This window comes from Pholis gunnellus (assembly GCF_910591455.1).
Source record: "Pholis gunnellus genome assembly, chromosome: 11".
Taxonomy (NCBI): Eukaryota; Metazoa; Chordata; class Actinopteri; order Perciformes; family Pholidae; genus Pholis; species Pholis gunnellus.
Genome location: NC_136538.1, coordinates 8,807,307 through 8,826,957, shown reverse-complemented (window position 1 = coordinate 8,826,957; position 19,651 = coordinate 8,807,307). Strand labels below are relative to the sequence as shown.

The 19,651-nt window shown below is 43.2% G+C and overlaps 2 protein-coding genes across 3 annotated transcripts in view; both read right to left on the bottom strand.

Annotated features, from left to right (window-relative positions):
- Positions 1–216: 216 nt before the first annotated feature.
- Positions 217–8,964, bottom strand: gng4 (G protein subunit gamma 4; the record flags this gene model as incomplete). The annotated part of the gene is made up of 2 exons (XM_079168532.1): positions 217–345; positions 8,866–8,964. 2 exons carry the CDS (start codon positions 8,962–8,964, stop codon positions 217–219), a joined length of 228 nt encoding a protein of 75 aa, XP_079024658.1.
- Positions 8,965–11,021: 2,057 nt separating this feature from the next.
- Positions 11,022–19,651, bottom strand: part of lyst (lysosomal trafficking regulator) — a 52,433-nt gene continuing 43,803 nt past the window's right edge. For both annotated transcript variants that reach the window (XM_079169393.1, XM_079169394.1), the window contains exons 37-53: positions 19,463–19,524; positions 19,207–19,262; positions 18,961–19,113; positions 17,613–17,857; positions 17,162–17,228; positions 16,920–17,076; positions 16,226–16,366; positions 15,880–16,097; positions 15,561–15,791; positions 15,250–15,439; positions 15,025–15,161; positions 14,758–14,856; positions 14,170–14,309; positions 13,983–14,080; positions 13,722–13,878; positions 13,570–13,641; positions 11,022–13,454 (exon numbers count right to left, since the gene is read on the bottom strand). In XM_079169393.1, coding sequence (XP_079025519.1) covers positions 13,316–13,454; positions 13,570–13,641; positions 13,722–13,878; positions 13,983–14,080; positions 14,170–14,309; positions 14,758–14,856; positions 15,025–15,161; positions 15,250–15,439; positions 15,561–15,791; positions 15,880–16,097; positions 16,226–16,366; positions 16,920–17,076; positions 17,162–17,228; positions 17,613–17,857; positions 18,961–19,113; positions 19,207–19,262; positions 19,463–19,524 — 2,362 coding nt within the window. In that variant the 3' untranslated portion in view covers positions 11,022–13,315. The remainder of the gene's footprint in view (positions 13,455–13,569; positions 13,642–13,721; positions 13,879–13,982; positions 14,081–14,169; positions 14,310–14,757; positions 14,857–15,024; positions 15,162–15,249; positions 15,440–15,560; positions 15,792–15,879; positions 16,098–16,225; positions 16,367–16,919; positions 17,077–17,161; positions 17,229–17,612; positions 17,858–18,960; positions 19,114–19,206; positions 19,263–19,462; positions 19,525–19,651) is intronic.

The window sequence follows — 19,651 nt, the reverse complement described above, 5'->3', positions numbered from 1 at the left end:
AAACCTATTTAACAAGACATGATACGCTCATTGGGTTGCCAGTTTGGTAGTTGACTCCCCCAAAACCTTCAGCCACCAGGACAGAGCTGACCAACAACAGAGTGTCCACCTGGCAAAACTCAACTCAACGCCTATGGCCAGTAGCTTCAGGTGTGGTGAAGACAGAGAAGACAGGCAACGCCATGCCTGCACCCATACAGCTCGACCGGCAGGTCATCAGAGGATGGTGCAGAAGAACTTCTTCTCCCGGAAAGGGTTCTCGGAGGCGGGGACGGGCATGATGAGGGGGTCCTCGCGTATGTGGGCGTCGCAGTACGCCATCAGGTCTGCAGCCGCTTTGGAGACCTGGAATGTTGAGACAAAGGAAAAGGACACGCACAGGTGATTAGATGTCTCTCTGATTATTACATAATAACTATTATATAAATTCAAGATGCGTGTCTACCATTGGATCACACAGATGTCTCCTTCGCATTACTCCATCTCTTTACCTGAACCTTAAATGATCTTTTTGGAACTATTCAAATTGAAACTAGTCACACTCTTCTCCAGCACACCATGCTTGTATTACAACATTTTCAGCTATAGCGTGGTGTCTGAGATTGTTTCCGTTTTGTCTGATATACAATTCATCATGTGACTTAAAAGTTTTTGAGAAAGACCTTTGCTGCATCGTTCTCTCTCCATCTTTTACTCTTATTTCCTCCCTGTTGCTATCTAATAAAGGCAGAAAATACCCCACAAATAGTTGGAACACTCCAGAATGCAGATGCTGCTGTGGATTTATTTTGACTGATATGAATTTTTGTTTATTGAGTTAAGTGTTAAAGTAAAACCCAAAGAAACGCTGAGGCTGAGGAACACCATTAGTTTTGCATATATTTAGTCATAACACAAACTATTTTTGATAAACTCATCAACGTCAGAGAAGGATGCTTCGGGATTGGATAAGCTGCAGCAGACCAGAAGCCAATCATCATCCTCCGACCCCCTTTGGACCTGCCGGACCAAACGCCACAGAAAGTGGAGTCGACCTCCCCTGGAGGAGAGAGCAGATGGACGGGATTGGGAGCTAAGCGTCCCCAGCTGGGACGTAAGGCGACTTCACTACCCAGCCTGCTACTGGCTGGATGATGTCCGGCCGCAGGATAATAAGATGGATGAGATGTGATTTCAGGCTAACATAGCAACGGGAGATCGGTGACTGCCCACATCTTTACAGAGACCTCGTGGCATCAAGCTGCACTTGACGGGCAGACCGCAGGACTCCAGTGGGACGAGAGGTGGTGGACTCTGTGTTTACATTAATGCTGCTCAAACATAGTCAAAGTTGATGGACAAGGTTTTTGCTGTTTACATTCCCCCAGCGGAAAATTAAAAAACAATGCACATTAACGAATACACTAGTGTTTTTGCTTTGACATGATTTTCTTGTGTAGCATTATTGTTCTAGGCTACAACTGCATTTGGTTGTGCAACTCTTTGTTGCAGAATGACAATTCATCATCCTTGAACCCCTGTATTGGACTAGATGACATTTTGGCCTGATGGATGCACAAGAAGAAATGTCCAGGGATCAGCAAAGTTATCAGGATTCATCCACTGGGGACCATGAATGCCTTTTCTAAAAACAACAGTTGTGGCAAAGTTGCAGACAGAACGACGACATCACCATCCATTTAGCCACTACCACTACCACTGATGAATGATTGTATTTTGTGAGGAGCATTTTGAAAAGTTGGTTTGTATTGCTATTTTGTATTCATTGTCATTTGTTTTTCTCTTGTACTTTTCTTCATTTGTTGAAAGTAAATATTTTATAGATGAATTTTGCAAGGTGAATGAAGCATGGAGTACTGGAGAACAATTGTGCGACTCTTCTTGTGTGTGTTTTGATAGATGTGCATTAAAGTCTCACTGTGTGTTCGTTCTCAGAGAAAACGTTTTTGGAGCCAAACTTTGAAAGACGTCCAAAATCTTGGAAATTGCATATTGTCTGTGTTTCTGATTCGTCAGTGCCTGTGGCGACTGCACTGATGCCCGTTGGCTTAGGTTCGGCCTCAGGCGATAAGAAGAGACAGCTCATGACTGACAGGTGGTAAGGCGGGACCTTGAAATAGCCGAGGGGGAAGGAGGACGGGGCAAACAACACACTTTCTGCCTCGTGTAGTCTTTTTCAAAGTCAAACAGCGACTATACATTTTTACAGTACGGCCAGACTGCATGTGAATGTAGGTTTCTACGCGGGAGCCGAGTGGGAGGTTATGGGGGGGGGGGGCTGCAAATGGAGAGCAGAGGAGCAGCTGCATCAGAGGGACGGCGAGGGCTCAGGGATCCACGTCGAGGACAGAGCCATCTGATCTCCTGTGTGCCATTTCACCTCACCCACTGCTGCTCTCACAAGAGAAGTAAACGCACACAATCCATTATTCAGCTTTAGCCTTCAATGTGGAACATTACATTACCATTTTTACAGTCTCACAGCATAAAATAAGATGTCTTAAGGGTTGTTTCGGTCATAAGGAACAATAAGGCTGAGGTTATTCTACAGTTTTCTTATTGTCAACACTCCCATGAAAAGACCGTAACCAACGACGCGTTAGTCAGTCTCTCAATTCTTTCTGACTTCTGTTCCTACTGAAGATTTAAATCTACTAAAACAGCTCTCAAATATATACATTCCCTTTTAAAAAAGGCTCTGAAATCTCCTCAAACAGCCGGGCACTGTCGGTAAATTATTGTGCATTTGCTGGGGACTACTTTTAGCCATGGATTAATACACATTTGGTGCGAGACACTAACATATAGAAAATATAGAATATCACATGATATAGATATCACAAGTATCCTTTCAACTTGTTAAGACGCCTTTCACGTTAAAATAGACAGCTATCTAAGAATAAATACCAGAAAATAAAGGTAGATTTTTTGCATCTTTGAAGCAAAATCCCTGAGGTTTTTGTGCCGTGTCTTTACGTCAGTGGTCCCCCACCAAGGGTTCAGGACACTGGATACTTTTAGCACAACAGGGCATCTAGAAATCCTTCAAAAGAGGTCATTGCTTCATTTGAAGGGGTCAAATAAAGTCAAAAGTTTGGGAACCACTGAGTATCTCATGCTGTACCAGTAACTTTGAAACAAGATGAAGGGTTCACAGCCATGCTCGCTGCTCTGTGGGGCTGCACTTAGACAAAACGAAAGGCAGACGATCAGACTGTCAATAGTTTAACAGGTATTAGGTGAGTTAGACCTGCACCTATTCTGATCTAACTGGGCTATTGTATCAGGGCTGTTACATTAGTCACATTAGAAGACAGTCATAGTAAAATTCTGCTCACTCAGAGGACACAATATATACAGTAAACAATATTTATTCTGCATTTTTATATCACATTTCTGTCTCCATTGGACCTTTTACCGGCACTAATTGGAGTCTGCACAAAGTGGGAACATTACCAAAGCTGGCTCTTGCGATGCAACTAAACAGCTTAATTACTCTTATAATCAAAGAAAATGCAATAATTATACTATTGTGTAACTGCAGCCAGAGTTTCTGCAGACAACGGGAGCCCCACAGGACAAAAAGTGGTATTGCACAGTGTGTCATTAGGCCCAGACTGACTGTAATTACACTGCAGCTCCGTGATGGAAGGAGAGTCCTTCTAATTAGCACAGATCACATTCCTTTGGCTGATTGAGCAATTAATGAGAACGTGGTGATCCCTCAATCAGCAGCACAGAGACTCCTCTTGTCACTGATACACTCTCTCCTTCATCAGATCCCTTAATTAAATGGAAGGGATCGCCTGACGTGGCCAACTGTCTGTGTCTTTGTACTCGTCTCTGCTTTCCTTTGCAGCCACGTTCTACTTCAGTGGCTCTTTGTTGAGGCCGTTGAGAACAGTTGAAGAATGACTTGGATCTCCACATCTGATGTGGAAGTATAGTTGTTAAAGCACAAACAGCTGCCTGCCTTTCAATCACCCAAATGCTGCTGCTCAGAAAATAATACAGATGTGAAATCATGCTGATCACGCAAAAATGCATTTTTAGAGGGACACACCAACATCTTAAGTTATTTTCTCACTTTCAAATTAGAAAACATATGTATTTAAAAAATGTAATATAATATTTATAACTGCCTAATGTGGTCTGCTGTCTTATTCAGTGGAAACTTTGTTCTTCCTTAATGCATTCATTCTGTTTTTCTAATAATTAGTGAACAAATGTGAGCACTGAAACAAAGAATATGTGAATATGTGAACCCAGTGCCTCGTGCCAAATATTTGAGATCAATGTCCTCGTAGTTGGCTGAACACCAAACTTTATTAATGTCATGTTTTACTTGATTACAAATGTTGTGTTTTTTTTTTAAAGAGTTGAGAAGTTCTGGTCAGATTAAACACAAACAAAACTCATTAAATGAACTCAAATGTGCCGATCAAGCAAAGAAACAAGTTTGTCTTCCTGTAAAAAGAAACCAACACAGCTTTGTCTCTTATAAGTCGAAGTTGTGGTTAATCTTGCTAAAAAAGGTTTTCACATGAGAGCAAAGATGACCCAAATGAGACGGCAGAAGTCAATTATTCAGAAAGCTTAAATATTTGTCAGACCCACTATGGAGCTGAGTGGAAGCGTTTCAGATATAGATCAGATGTGACATTTCAGATTCATTTACATTCAAGTCTGCCGTGTCTTTTTCCATGAAATGCTACGGTGACACTAAAACTGACAAGTCAAATCTTAACACAATGTTATCTGAACACTTCTCAGCTCATTTAACAGAGCATCATTTTACACTTTTTATCATTTACACTTCATTTTCAGCAGCACTATAAAGAAAGAAAGCTTGTTTGCCTTGCACGCAATTTTAGGCATGATAGCAAGCTATTATGAATGCTAATAAACACCTTTAAAGACTTTGTTATGCTTGATGCTTGTGCTATTATTCTTGCTCAATGACCCATACTGATATTCTTGGATATTCAGTTTTTCTATTGTCAATCATAATGGCTATCACCACTAATTGTATTGCATTTATTATTTTCACTCAAAACAAACTAGGAGTGCCAAACGCGTGTTTCTGGTTCATTTTCTTTTCATTCCGTAACAATGACGTGAACGTGGCATCAGTCCTCGTCTTAACTCAAGTCAGCCAGAGAAGAACCACAAGCAGCACATGAATCAACAACTTTAACTACCAACTACGACTCAAATTATTTCTATTCTGCTGAAACAGCTAAAGTCGCAGGCTCCGTCTAAAATCTGGAAGAACTAGAAGCCACTGTTCGCCCAATACCCCCAAAAAGAGAAGACCTCCAATATGGCTGCCGGATGCTATGTCTAATCCCTGTATCCAATAAAGTACCTTAAAGGATAAATCTTTACTACCATATTCAAAACGAGTACTAATATAATAATGTCACAGACTGCTACTATTAAAAGGAATTACCATTCACTCATACACAAATACAACTGAACACGTTCAGGCTTCAAGATACATATTCTGATTTGCAAATTAATGCCAATATTGATGTGGTTTCACTAACTTTACTGTTTTGAGGTGAAAAACAGGGATTAAACCTTTCTATTAATTGCTAGAATTAAATATTGTATTATCTAAACATTTACTGGAAAAGTTGGTTGTAATATTGTATGTTTTGTGTTTAAGGTTTTTTATATTTCTTTTGTACATTTCTGTATCCACTAAAAGTAAATAGTATTTTTCTTTTTTTATACGATGGTAATGTTGCTCTAACAATCAAAATGAAAATTACTTCTTGACTGACATGATTATATATGAATAAGAGCAGGTGTATAATAAAGGACCAGTGTGTAGGATATAATTGCTCTTAAGGCCGTTTTTGGTATGTCCATTCAGGGCTACCGTAGAAACATGGCAGACTGTGAAACAGGACCTGCTCCCTATGTAGAAATGAAAGGCTCATTCTAATGAAAACACAACAATTCTTAGTTTCAGGTGATTATACACTGATGAAAACACAATAATGAATACTTTATTCCAATTTCTGACAATAGATTCCCCTAAATCCAACACACCGGTGCTTTAAATCCAACTCTTCTCATTAAAAAAACATGTAAATATCTGAAAGGATTTAAATGAGGCGTTGTGCCAAATAGTCAACTTGTAGGTTAAATTAGGGGTCTTCCTGACACATCTTTCAAACCCTGATTACACGTTGGGGATAATCACTTGGTTTTTTGAAGAAGAGGAGGTTTTCTTGTAAGCAGCCTTTGTTGTGCTGAGTAGGGATGATGGTGTATGGCAGGTTTCCAGGCCCTGGCTATAATGCTGAGCGAACAGCCTCTGGGCTGTGGGGCAATCATTCCCTCAGCACACGGAGAGCATACCGAATGAGATGGTGACACAGCCTTTTAAGTTGCACAAGAAGTAGTTCATGAACAGCCTCCACCTTAAATGGTTCGATCTAATTAATGGATAATAGAAATCTCTATATGCAGTTAGAATATTATTACATTTTAAAGTATGGTGACTGAACTCAACCATGAAGAGCATAAAGGGCTCAAAAGTCAATGTTTAACCAGGTGTTTGATAAGGACACATACTCTTTATGAGGCCTGATGGAGCTGCAGGAGGTTATGGGTGTCAGGAATATGATTATTATATAGAACAAGCAAACAAATTTGAATGTCCACAATTTCTTTGCTGCAACTGGGAATTTGAACCAGGGACCTCACTGGCAATGCAAGTTGAGAAGAAGCCTGCATGAGTGCTAACAAAGGACAATCCCTGCGATCACACTCAGACAAGATGAGCCACATTGGTGGAAAACTAATGTCAGCAGTGGTCAACAGTCACCGAAGCCCAGCATGCCTCTGGGTTTGTTCCTCACAGTTACCACAATGGTGCTACTCGGGTCTCTCAGCTGTTCACCGTGGATGAACTCTGACAGAGCGGTGGCGACACCGGTGCTTACAAGGTGAACTGATGCTTCATGTGACGACTGTCAGAAGAAACTGCTCTGAACTAAGCTGGGAAACATACATTTAGTTGTCATCTCGCTGTTGGCTGTTGGAATAAATGATGAGAACTCTACTTATGACCATGTGGAAAACAACTTGTATTAACCCTTTTGAGGCTTCAGGGGGAGCTGCATAAAGTCTGATAAATCGCCTCAAGTCATGTCACTCGGGTCAGAGTTGAGGAGGCTGACTTTGAAAATGAAGAAAATGAAAATGAAGAAATGAAAAAAAAGATCTGGGCGCGTGGATTTTGAAAGAATGGGGTCTTACCAGACCTCTGTGGCCAGCTGCTTATCTCTGCTCGACGCCAGAGGCTTCCTTTTGACAAGGAAGATGAATGTGTGGAATATAAGATCTGATGTATATCTGGCTCTGCTTCATCAGTTTTGATCCTTTTTTTGTGTGAAAAAGTACCTTAAAGAACAGAAACTTCATGAAGGACTAATACAAGATGATGGTGATGATTCACTGCTACTGTACCAGCCCATCCAATATATGGATTAGTTCAGTCATTATGCACGTAGATGGCAAATAGTGCGCAATAGTGGACATAGGTATCAACATGAGGACCGTATCTAGAATATTTGCGACAAGTTGATACACTGCCTGTTTCTGCATTTAAATTTAAGACGTAGTACTATTTTGGGAAATACACTGATTCGCTTTCCGGTGGAGAGTTAGATGAGAAGGACAATATCATTCTCCGTCTCACTCTCAATCAGTAAATATGAGCCTGGAGAGAGCAGCAGTTAGCTTAGCTTAGCATAAAGACTGTAAACGAGGGGGAAACAGCTATGGCTGAAACTGAAGATAACAAAATTCCTCTTCCAAGCCCTCTGAAGTTCACTAATCAACACGGTTCTTTCATTTTTTTTTTTATCTGACTCTCGCAAACCAGGCTATTTCCCAAAATGTCAAATGTTTTATTTTAATTTTGTGTGAAGGTTTAAAATGGAATACTCTCAACATTTTCCCTGTTTAGGGTTTAAAGCATAACGCTGTCAAAGCCCATTAAAATGACCAAAACCCAAAATGTGTCAGTCTGTCTCTCAGAACAGTCTCAGCCTCTCTGTGACTCTCATGAATATATACTTTCATTTCAAAAAACAAAAACAGTATTAGTAGTAGCAGCTCAGGAATTTCCCAAAACAGTTTGGCACAGTAAGCTTTTATCAAATGTTACTCAGTCAGGACTACATAGTGTATCAAAAGGGGACTAATTTGAGAAGCGGATTAATACACATTTGGTGCACTAGTGAGTATATCTGGCAGCAGGTCAGTGAACAGTATGTGGGATTGAGTTAAAATAAGCGACAGGGATCCTTGTGATGAAGGAACATTCAACCAGAGGTGTTTTATAATTATTAGCATCTGTGTTTAAGCCTGGGTTAGCTAAATAAATATTTGCACTGACAGAATTTATTGTGTGCAAATTTTAATCCGTGAGAGGCAAGTTGGATAACGTTCCCAATTCTGAGCGAGACATTTTCTTGTGCTTTGTCTGGACAATAAATTCATAAAAAATGAAATGTTTGCTGGGAGCAGAAGTCGGTCACTCGTCAAGAAGAGGATATTGTATTGCTCCAAACACTCAATGTGTCTAAATCAGCGGGGGTTAGATATATACACAGATGTGTATCACGTTATTCACATTAATATACAGACCTAACAAAGCGTGTAGCTGCATAAAGTGGCAATAAGCAAAGCTTCCAACAAGTAATGACTGTATAATGACTGATAAAGTGTTTAGAATAATGTACACCAGCCAGATTTATTTCTACATTCGCACACTGCATGTTTGAGCAAACAGAAACCCATGCAAATATTTGCTCACAGACACACGTACAAATAAAAAGGTACCTTTATCCTATCCATGCAGGCCTCCATCTTCAGCTGCTCCACAGCTTTCCTGGCTTGGGAGATGCTGGCCGTGCTGTTGTTGGCGATACCGTCCTTCATGGTGCTCCTGTGACACCAAACACAGGCACAAAAAGGGGACACATAGAGTCAATGAACATCACATTAAATCCACAAAGGAGCATCCCCCCTGGCGATGTCTCTACCCCCCCTTGGAGCAGCCATTCTCTGCCACAACCTTTTTATTCAAAGGACCCATTTTGTCTGGGGGAATCTGTTTTACAGCAGCCAAGCTCCATTTTATCTGAAGAAAGAGCTCAAAAAGGCAGCAGCTGGACAGCGATTTGTCGTTTTACAGTCAGTGCTCATGCATGATTATCTTTTGTTTTTTGGTCAAGTTGTTATTATTTGCTCAAGGGTACTTAAGCACACATTTAGGGGTTTATGTCACCGCATGTCCTTTTAATTATCATTTCTAGGACCTTTCCAAGGGAATCAGACCTGCAACTTTGCTTCCTCTGCCTTGGAGAAGAGCACTCCACTCCACTCTTCTCCTTCATCCTCTCAACTTTCTCCACAGTGGGCATCAATGCAACTGCAGCGATTTAATCTGCCCCATTGTAATCAGCCTTTCTGTTGCATCTCTCAATATGTAGCCTCAATCTTGCTCTCATTTCAGGCCCCTTGACCCCCCCTCACTTCTGAAATGTCCCAGTATGACAGCCACAGCAGTGAGAGGTGACACCTGACCACAGATGTGTTTCATAATAATTTATATGAACATATGAAGCATTTGACTGCTGGGTGCAGTTGAATCAATTCACTCACTGTGCATTTTTTTTTTTTTTGGCAACGATATGCTTATTTATTTCATCTTCATCGCATCAAGTCGAATTTAAGTGTTTTCAAACGGATAATATCGGGCAGATGTTTTGTAAAGGGGGATGCAGACGGTGAATTAATTTTCCAATCCCACCCTTCATGGCTCTAAAGCCAATTTATAGCTTTTATTCACACCCTCGTAGGAAGCTACCAGGCCTTTTCCATTTAGGTTTCCCTTCGTGTCGCCCATCCTTAAGCTCACACGGCTACATCAGGGGCTTTAACGGGGTCGTACACCGTTTTATCCGAATGTAACGTTGCTAATTGTTGATGCAGATCTGTCAAACATGGGCGACTCTTATTTCTAAAGGGATTCAATTGTGCACACACGCCGTGCGAGCTGCGGCCCTGGTCAGAGCAGAAGACAGCGAACCACACATCACGAAAACAAAACAAAATATTTAGCATGAAGACATTACATTACCAAAAAAAAACACATCTTGATGCTTCGCTGCATTGCTCGGCTAGGAGCAGATTAATGTAGGCTACAGCCGCCGACCTACCTGAAATGTGCCAATGGTTTTCCAATTTGGAGAATTCCGGGTTGACTCCACCCAACACACACACACACACACACACACACACAAAAAAAGAGGATCTGTCAAATATCAAATGATAAGAGGAAATCCCAGCCTCGTTTCGGTCTGGACTGAACCCGAGGAGGTAAATCCTGGCGTTTTAATTTCGCCTCAGCGGTTCGCTCAGTGCGAGTCGTGCGTATTCCGTGTAGGAAGATGAGATCCAAGCGGTGAGGTCTTGGTGAGCACCACGGCTGGACTTGGAGAGATGTTACGCATGCAGCAGGGGGGGAAACCTCTGTATGACGATCAGATACAGGCTGTAGGGCAGGGAGCACTCGATCAGAGGACCCGTAGCTGCAGCAGCAACAAGCCAGGATGCGTTTCTGCTGTACAAACTGGCCCTAAACGCACCGAGACAGCCCATTAGTCGAATAAGCGTCCGCGGCTTTTTTTTTCTAATTTGCGTTATTGCTGCAGAAGGCACCTGAGATCTGCAGGCTTCCCTATTTCATTTTTACATCAGCTTTGACATCACCGGGTTCCCCCCATAGTAACTGCTGGGCCTCATCCATAACAACACTGCTCTTTGGGGGAATTCGCAGATTAAATAGCTCGATTCCATCAATTTGAATCGTAATCAATTTTTCCCCCTTGTCGTGCTTCTGATCTAATACAGTCATTTTTGCAGTTTCACCGTGGTTCCTTCTCACGTTAGTGCCCCTGAACGCACCACACAAATAGACACAAACCACAAGATGTTGTCATATCTCTTCAAATATTTATATATATTTATAATATACTCATCACTTTTCTTGTCCATACACACACGCACGCACACACACACATATATATACAAACAAAAATAAACATAAAACATGTCCTTTCAGAACCTCAATCCATGATGCCAAACTGCAAAAACAAGCCCAAAGAGGTCAATTATTAAATGACACAATTTCAGCAACTCAATGATCTTAAATTAACAGAAAAAATATATTTCCTTCTGTGTCAGATAGCACAAAAAAAAAACACTTTGCCAATAATAATATTTTCCTCTCGTCTTTTTGCCACTTTCTCAATAAAAGGGGGGGGGGGGGGGGGGGGGGGAACATTCAAACAATCCCACACGAGGATGTCCGAGAGAAGAGAAAAGGTTGTGGATCTCGTAGACATACACTTTTATAAATGTCAAGGAGGAAATGTATGTACACATGAAAGCAGGCGACGCAGTAAACAAACGGCAGCATCATGTCCTGGTGCTGCACACAAGGGTCCTGGTGGGCTGAGAAGGGAAAAAAAAAATACCAAGATAACAACACAAAAGGAATGACGTCATGATATAAGAAGCTATATTCCCTTTCTTGTAAACAAGTCAAACACCAGGTGTGAAAGTTAAGACATCATTTCTCATCACAGAAGGCTCATTACAGTCAAAACAAAAGCCAAACATCATCTTCACAGCTGTGTTAAAACAAACTCCATATGAAACATGACAAAAATGACCTATTGCGTGTCTGATATTGCTTTCTTGAGAAGACTTATTTGTGGAATGAAATCAAAGCTTAGTTCATGTTAAGACCACAGATCATTAGCTCTCCTTTAATTAAATGGTAGCTGATAAAAAAAAAAAAGAAAGTGCTTTGACCATCATTTCACACATATTATACAGACAAACTGAAAGTATCGTAGGCAAAGAGGGAATGTAAAGAATAGCTGCACGGACACATGGATGGGTTAAGGAAAGCAAAATTTGGTTGAGTGTTTCCTGGACTGATTAGTGTAGTGTATAAGATTAAGAAACAAGCTGTAAACCTCATCAGTGCAGGAAACGCCAACTGTTCTAACCTCAGTCAGCTGGACATGATGCTCATCACTACGCCCACCCACCTACTACACTCTTTTTCGTAGCTCAGCGACGGGGCATTCAGGAGATTCCTCTTGGCTTCTTCTGCAGCTTTCGGGCATCTAATGCTGTTTGGTAATTTCTCAGAATTTCAGCAGACTATATTAGGTAGTGAAAAGGTTTTAGTGCATTTGAGCAGCCGACAGCTTAAGTCAGTAAAACACAAGAAAAAGGAAAGAAGGAAAGATGAGCCTCCGAGGTGCTTCTAATAAATAAATGAATATCAACATCTCTCAACGCAAGAGGACAGGCGCAACCAAGGCAGGCCTTAATAAAGGAGTATCATGACAGTAAATGTCACAACCACATACGTACTGTCAAGGTCAGCATCATTCGAGCATGCAAAAGTAGGACATAACAGGCAACACAAGGAACAATTCATCCCAACGTCCCCCCCCGTCCCCCGTCCCTCCACTGAGCTCGAATGCAGCTCAGTGATGCAGGGCCCCCGTGACACTCGTGTGCAGACTTGAGTGGAGCAGACAGCCCAGCATTGCGGCGTCTCACTCCCACGGAGCAGGGCCATCTCCTGGCGACAGACGCGAGGAGGGGCTCCCTCTCGCCTGGCCACTGCAGCGTCAGCAGGACGCGTTCGCCGAGCTCCGGCAGCAATCTGTCAGACGACGCGCCACCGGGAAATACGAGCTCATCACGAAGGCGAGAGACGGGGGTCTTAACACTTTGGGTCCGGCTTTGGCCAGAAGATAGCAGCTTACCAGGAAACAGGAAAATCAACAGGCAATCAGGCAAAGATCTGCACAACAATAGCTCAACGGCAATGAACAAAATAATATCAGACTTAACAAATCAAACACACCCTCAGAAATGCATTTTGTATATAAAGTGTCTGTTGCAGCCTCAGCCAAATATTCATCCATTCTCCCCAACATTCCACTTCAGTATGTTTATAAATATATATTTATATACATATATTTTCATAATTATTTTATGATGCTGGGAGCGGCTTGGGTAGAGTTTGCTCAGCTGGGGATGGCTTTAGTTAAAAGATAGGGAGGGTTCAGGGAGATTGAGGCCATGCTGACACATCCTCCTCCCTGTCAGTGCAGAGAGGAGGAGGAGGAGGAGGAGGAGGGGGAGGAGGGAGCTCCTCTTGCTGAGAACTGGACGGTAGTAAACATCAGAAACACAGTCAGCCTGCAGCGTAGCTGCTCAGGAAGGAGTAGAACATGGGCAGCTTCATGCGCTGCTGGTCCCGCCGACACCACGCCATCACTGTGCCCTCGCTGTTGGCTGTGTAGAGGTGGTGGCCGTCACACGAGTACGTCAGGCTGAAGGGACATTATCATCAGTATTTCCAACAGAATCACACATATATTTTGAATGGTGATAGGTGGCATCACATAAAAGCAATGAACAACAATCTTTGGAGCGCTGATGAGATACCTGATGATGGGTTTGCTTGACTTGGAAAAGGTGATCTCTCTCACTGGTTTTAAATCCCAGGTGCTCCACAACCTGGAAATATTTCACACATTAAAAAACTAGTGTGAATAATTCATTGTCTTGAGAAAGGAAGCAAACGGGTGCCTGCTCACCGGACGACGCCGTTCTCCAGCCCGCCGGCGATGACGTTGACAGACACGCCCTCCGGCTGGTTGGAGAAGGCCACGGAGCAGATGATCTCTCTGCAGTGGACGTGACCGATGAGGTCCCCGTTCACCGTCCACAGACGCAGGTCGCTGCCTCCGCCCACTGGGATACACAGAATCATGTGTCATAAGTCACGTCAACATTGTGTCAGTCTGGAAAAGTGGCACGATGAACTCGGAGAGGAGCCGGAGCAGAGCGGTCTTCACCTGAGTCACAAACTGTTGCAATGTCCCCCGTGGTCTCGCTGGCAGACACTGCAGTCACGGGGCTTTTGTGGCCTGTGAGGCTTTGTACGTAACAGAGCCTGAAGAAACACAGAGCATCAGTTTACGCACTAAAAAGACATACAAAAGACACCTTTTCTTCTTTTTTTCGTATCTCTCACACACTGACCTGTTGAGGTCCCAGAGGATACAGGTGCCGTCTTGGCTGACACTGATGAGGACGCTGTAGGGTTTGCAGACAAACAGGCTGGTGACTTCCCCCGTGTGTCCGTATAGATGAACCTTAGATTCCACCTCCATCTCTGACGGCTGTGGAAAGACACATATCAGAGACCGTATACAGAGGACATGTGACTCAGAGGTAGCATTGGATGAGGTACGTCGGCTTTTACCGTTTCCTAAAAAAAACACTACATTAATGAATCTCCAACCGGGATTTTCTGAACAGCACAAATCAATTGCTTTTGGAACACCCTTCAGAGACAGGAAATCTAGATGCCTATTGGTAGGGACCGATGAAAGTCGGAAAGCCTCTCTGATGACTGAACTCCCGGACCTCTAAGCCCACTTGCAGGCTCAGTGGAAATGTGTTTCAAGGGCAACTGTGATGTGGCTAATGAAGCCGAGCGTTTGAGCACGGTGAGGCGGTATAAAGAGGGGCAGGGGTAGGAGGGGGGGGTAATGGGAGGTGGGTGGGTGGATTGGGTGTTGATGTGGAGGCGGAAGGTTAGAGGGGGACGTCGCCATGGAAACCCACCGTGGTGCTGGTGAAGCGGTTGCTGTAGGCGGTGATGACTCCACACTTGCTGCCTGTAAAAAGCTGGCAGCCATCAGGCACCCAGGCGCAGCTGGTCACCTGGAGGAGAGAGAGAGACAGACGGTTGGACGGAGGAAACGAGAACCCTGACATCTTATTGGTCGATCCTCAGTGTAGAGTTGCGCAACACTGAGAGGAGACCAGTGAACCCTTTCACTTACAGGTGCTCTGGTTTGTTTTTTAAGCTCGAGTTGAACTCGTGTCTACCTGGTGCAGTTGTGAACACTGAATGAAGTTGATGGGCGGTTCACTCTGCTTGCTCTTCAGCCTCAATATGTTGTCGGCGTAGCCCCAGCTCAAGATGGCCGACCACTGGATGTCTGTGCTGTGCATGCTCCGAACACCTACGGAGTAGAGAGCATTAAGTTAATTGAGTCAGCAGGACACTGTGCAAACAATTCATCCAGGCTGAGCGACTGGTGGGCGTCCTACCCTGCTCCTTGCTGTAAATCATCATAAGGCAGAACTTGCGGGACAGCCCGCAGATGGCTCGCGTTGGCAGAGCCAGCAGGGATCCAAACCTCTCCCCGTGCGGCTGACTGAAGCACACCACTGGGTCTGGAGCAGAGGGCGAGCCCACATACTCGCCCCACTTCAGACCTTTGATCCACGGCAGTGGGCTCTGTTGGGGAGGAAGAGGAAATTGCCAGGTGAGCAGCGGATCATTTCATAAGACGACGCATTATGTCATTCCTCAGCGCACAGCGGGCTGCCAGAGTCACTACCATCACAGAGCAGATTACCGGGCAGACTATTTCTTTGGCCTGTTCTCGGGTTTCTCTGAAGGCCAGCTGAACTAGGAGACCCATGGCTGCCGGCAGCTCCCCCTCCATCATGAGTTTGGGGCCGGCCCTGCTGACATGAGAGGCGTTGAAGAGCTGCCTGGGTGTCTGTCCGTATGTTTTGATCATCGTCTCCAGGGCCCGTCGCTGCACCGGGTCTTCTACAGACGAAACGTCCATGCCAAAATAAGTCTGTGAAAAATGATATGAAGGCTTTTGTAAGCAACAACAACAACTTTCCCCATAATGTCTATCAAACGGGAAATACGCAGCTACTTACAGCTGGGTGGAAGACATTGATGGCGTGGACAGCTGCTTTGCCTTTCTGCTTGAGCCCAAACACCAGGTCGATCCACTGGCACAGTGTCTGGGAGACCTGGTCCGACTCAAGCGCTTGCCGGTGGATCAGGATGAACAGACGTGGGTCGTTGCGGGCCCAGGGCGGCAAATTCACATGATTCACTCTTTCACCATTTTGACGAACACCAAAATCGAAACCTGTGAAGGCAATTTTAATTTATTCTTTCTACCACTTTTTAAATGAATGAGTAGATATGAAAAATGTCTGCTGGTGTAAACTATAGGTGTATAGATCAAAGGTTTACATTGCAGTGGAAAATAATTACCCTCTCTGTTGACCAGGAATTCTGGGAGGTAGAAAAACTCAGGGATGAGCTCCTTAACGTCAGTCATGGACTCGAAGGAGGACAGCCGCCACGTGGTGTTCATAGAGTGAAACGTCCGGTCCGGGATATCAAAGCTCTGGTCTGATTAAGGCAGAAAGACGACAATCTAATTACAGATTCTACTCACTGATTGAAAAGATCCCCTTTCATGACCTTAGACACCACGCTTGCTGAATACATTTACAATCACATGAAAAGATGCCTCAGAGGATCAGAGGAGAGAGACGGATAAATGAAAAAAAATAATTAACAAGAAAGGAGGACATAGGAAAAAAAAAAGGAAGGGAAGGGGGAGGAGTTGATCAGAGGAAAGTATAAAGATGAAGTAACCTTTTATGGCTGATACATGAGATGCCACGCAACTATGGCAACGTGCTGCTCAGTCAGATCTGAGATCAGGACGTTCCAACTTTTCAGTACTAAAAGCCTCTTCATCAACCAAGATGGAGCAGTCAATGTAATGCAGACAGGCATCACTCTGTGATGCTAAAAGCTTTTTGGAGGTGCATGAAAATGACCCACTGTTAAAAAGCACTGGCCTGTCAGTCGGGTCACACTTACTTTTGGAAACTAAAGATGCTGTAAAAGACAACGCAGCTGGATCATTTTTAGTAAAACTTAATGTGTGACTCACCCTGGTATGCGAGGAACATCTTGGTGAACGGAGGCATTCGAACCAGGAAGTGCAGCACCGTGCCGCTGTTGGAGTAATGTGAGCCGTAGTGGTAAGGCTGGACAGGAGGCATGGGGTCGTCTTCACGAATGCCCTTCTTGTACTCCTCCTCAAGGTACTGCACAACACACAAACACATGTTTTCTTATCAGAGCATTCACTACACTCAAGAAACGCATGCTGAAATGCACAACAGGCCATACCCTGTAGTTATCCACGTAGCGATCTTCTTTCTCTTTTGATTGGACTGCGATGGGTTTGATTAAATTCCTGCATGACAACAGAATACAAGCAAAGCTGTAATGAACCATGTTGTTCAACTGTGACAAAAGAAAATGGACCTATTATAAATTATTCCTGTGTCATGAGTCTTGACTTTTAGTTTAGCGCATCAAAAAATAAATAAATTCCACAATAACTTAACTTAATTTGTCTTGATTTAAAAATCACAGCACGGAATGGCTCTGGCATAAACTGGGCAAACTTAAAAACGTTTGAAAGTTATTCTTATTTTAGGACCTACAGTATGTACATCAAGGAGGTGCATTTACATATATTTTACACAGTGCCCAAGAATAATCTTAATAACATTATATAATCTTATTTCTTTATAAAACCAAATGAAATACCTTAAATGCCTTTCCAACCACTGACCTGTAGATGTTTGTGTCCTGCAGGTCGATCGTCTCGCTGGTGTAATCTCGCAAAATAAAGGGAAACACCGGGTACTGCATGAGGTCGTTGAAGGAGCGGCCTGCGTGCTTGTTGAGATGCGTCAGGTACTCGAAGTTAGAGATCTGACCCGAGCCCCACAGCTGAGTGAGCGCCGTGATGTTTCCGTGCTCCAGCAGGTTGGGCAGATCAGAGGTCAGGATGTTGTGGTAGACGTCGTCACGGAACTAAGGCGAGAAAAGAGAGAACCGCGGGATGTTTCCATCTCTAGAGTCACGACTGAAGTGAAACACGCAGAAAGTACTAACTGACAAATGCAATGTCAAGTCACACCTTTGTTTCCTGTCATGCCTCTACTGTCGACTATCAGTAAATGCATAACATGCTGAGCACAACCTCACAGCCATCCAACAAGTAGTTGAAACATTAAAATGTGTTCATCCAGGAAAGGTTTTTGCGAGTCCACAGACAATCAGAGGACAGGTAATCAGTTTGGCCTCCATGTGCTGAGCACGTCTTTACTTCCTTTGACTCTTCTGGATTGGAAATACCTGCTGCAACACGTAGACTTGCTTAAATGTCTGTTTTCCAACCATATCATAACACGATTTCATTTATTACAAATTATTAAATAGCAACAAGTAGTATTATACGATATGATTTTATTGGGGAATAATATATTGTGACTTGATTATTTATCATCTATGTTGATCACACCTGGTTATATTATTTTAGTATTCGTAACTATTGTCGACATGTGTATTTAAGCATGTTTATGTTTATGTATATATGATCTATGTTCTATGTGTGCAAGTGTATTTGTGTGACGCAGCAGCTTGGAGCCAAAGACAAATTTCTCTGCGGGACAATAAAGTGAATCTTATCTTTATCTTATCTATTTTAGTAATTTACAGAAGTGTTCTTCCCGTAGAGTATGACAGTACTGTATCTTATCGTCATGACTGATGGCACAATTATATTTTTTCAAGCTGCGTGATTTTGTCTTTTCATAAAAAAAGTATTCTTTGAGCATCAGTAGGCTCTTTCATCTTTTCATCCCAGTCCATTCTGTGTAGCTTCATTTTTATATGAATATATTTATATAAATAATAATAATGAATATATAATAAAACATGGGCTGAATTTCTCTCTTAGGATGATAAGCCAACTCAATTCTTTGCAATAATGAAATGAAACAGCTTAAGGAAAAACACGACAACATCTACTGTATGTCATTAATAAAAAAAAAATGTTTCTTGAATAGCCAACTTTCCAGTCACAACATGGCGTCCTTCATTTCCATTCTAAGCGCCCTGTGTTTTTGCCTCACCTTCGTGTTGTCAAAGGCTAACAGCAGGGTCCTGCCGTTGGTGAGGAATATCTCCACAGCGTTGTCTCTTAGCTGCCACCAGCGCTTGTGCACCTCCTTAATCTCCTCGTACGTCCAGGAGAAAGAGGGTGCCTCGGTCTCCCCATGAAGGCTCTGTCCAAACACATAAACACATCCGGGCTTGAGACGCCAGGTGGTAAAACCCCTTTTGGCAGAGAATAATCCTGAGCAGTCCTCTGGCTTTACCTGGTTGTCATGAGCATCAGCAGCATTGTCCTCCACAAAGTACATCCCAGACTTTCCTGTGACACAACAACAGGGTGAGTGAGATTTGGGGGAACTGAGAACAAAACAAACAAAAAGCTTCCCCTGCTGAATAACTAACAAACAGGGAAGAGCAATAATCAGTAGTGCCTCAGAGAGAGCACATTACTCTTTGTGCCTTGTGACCGGCTGAGTCCATTATGCATGGAGCAGCTGTGAGAGATGGTCAGCGTCTTACCCAGAAGTAGCTCCCCTGCTGTCTCTCTGGAGGGGGCAACGCTGATGCACCGTCTGGTGAACCTAAGGCCAAAGAGACATTTATCTTACAAGAAACACACCATCTGAATAAAGCATAGACAATCATCAATGTAGCACAAGGTAATGAGACATTTATGTGACTTCTAGAGATCACCCTGTCCTTCTGAGA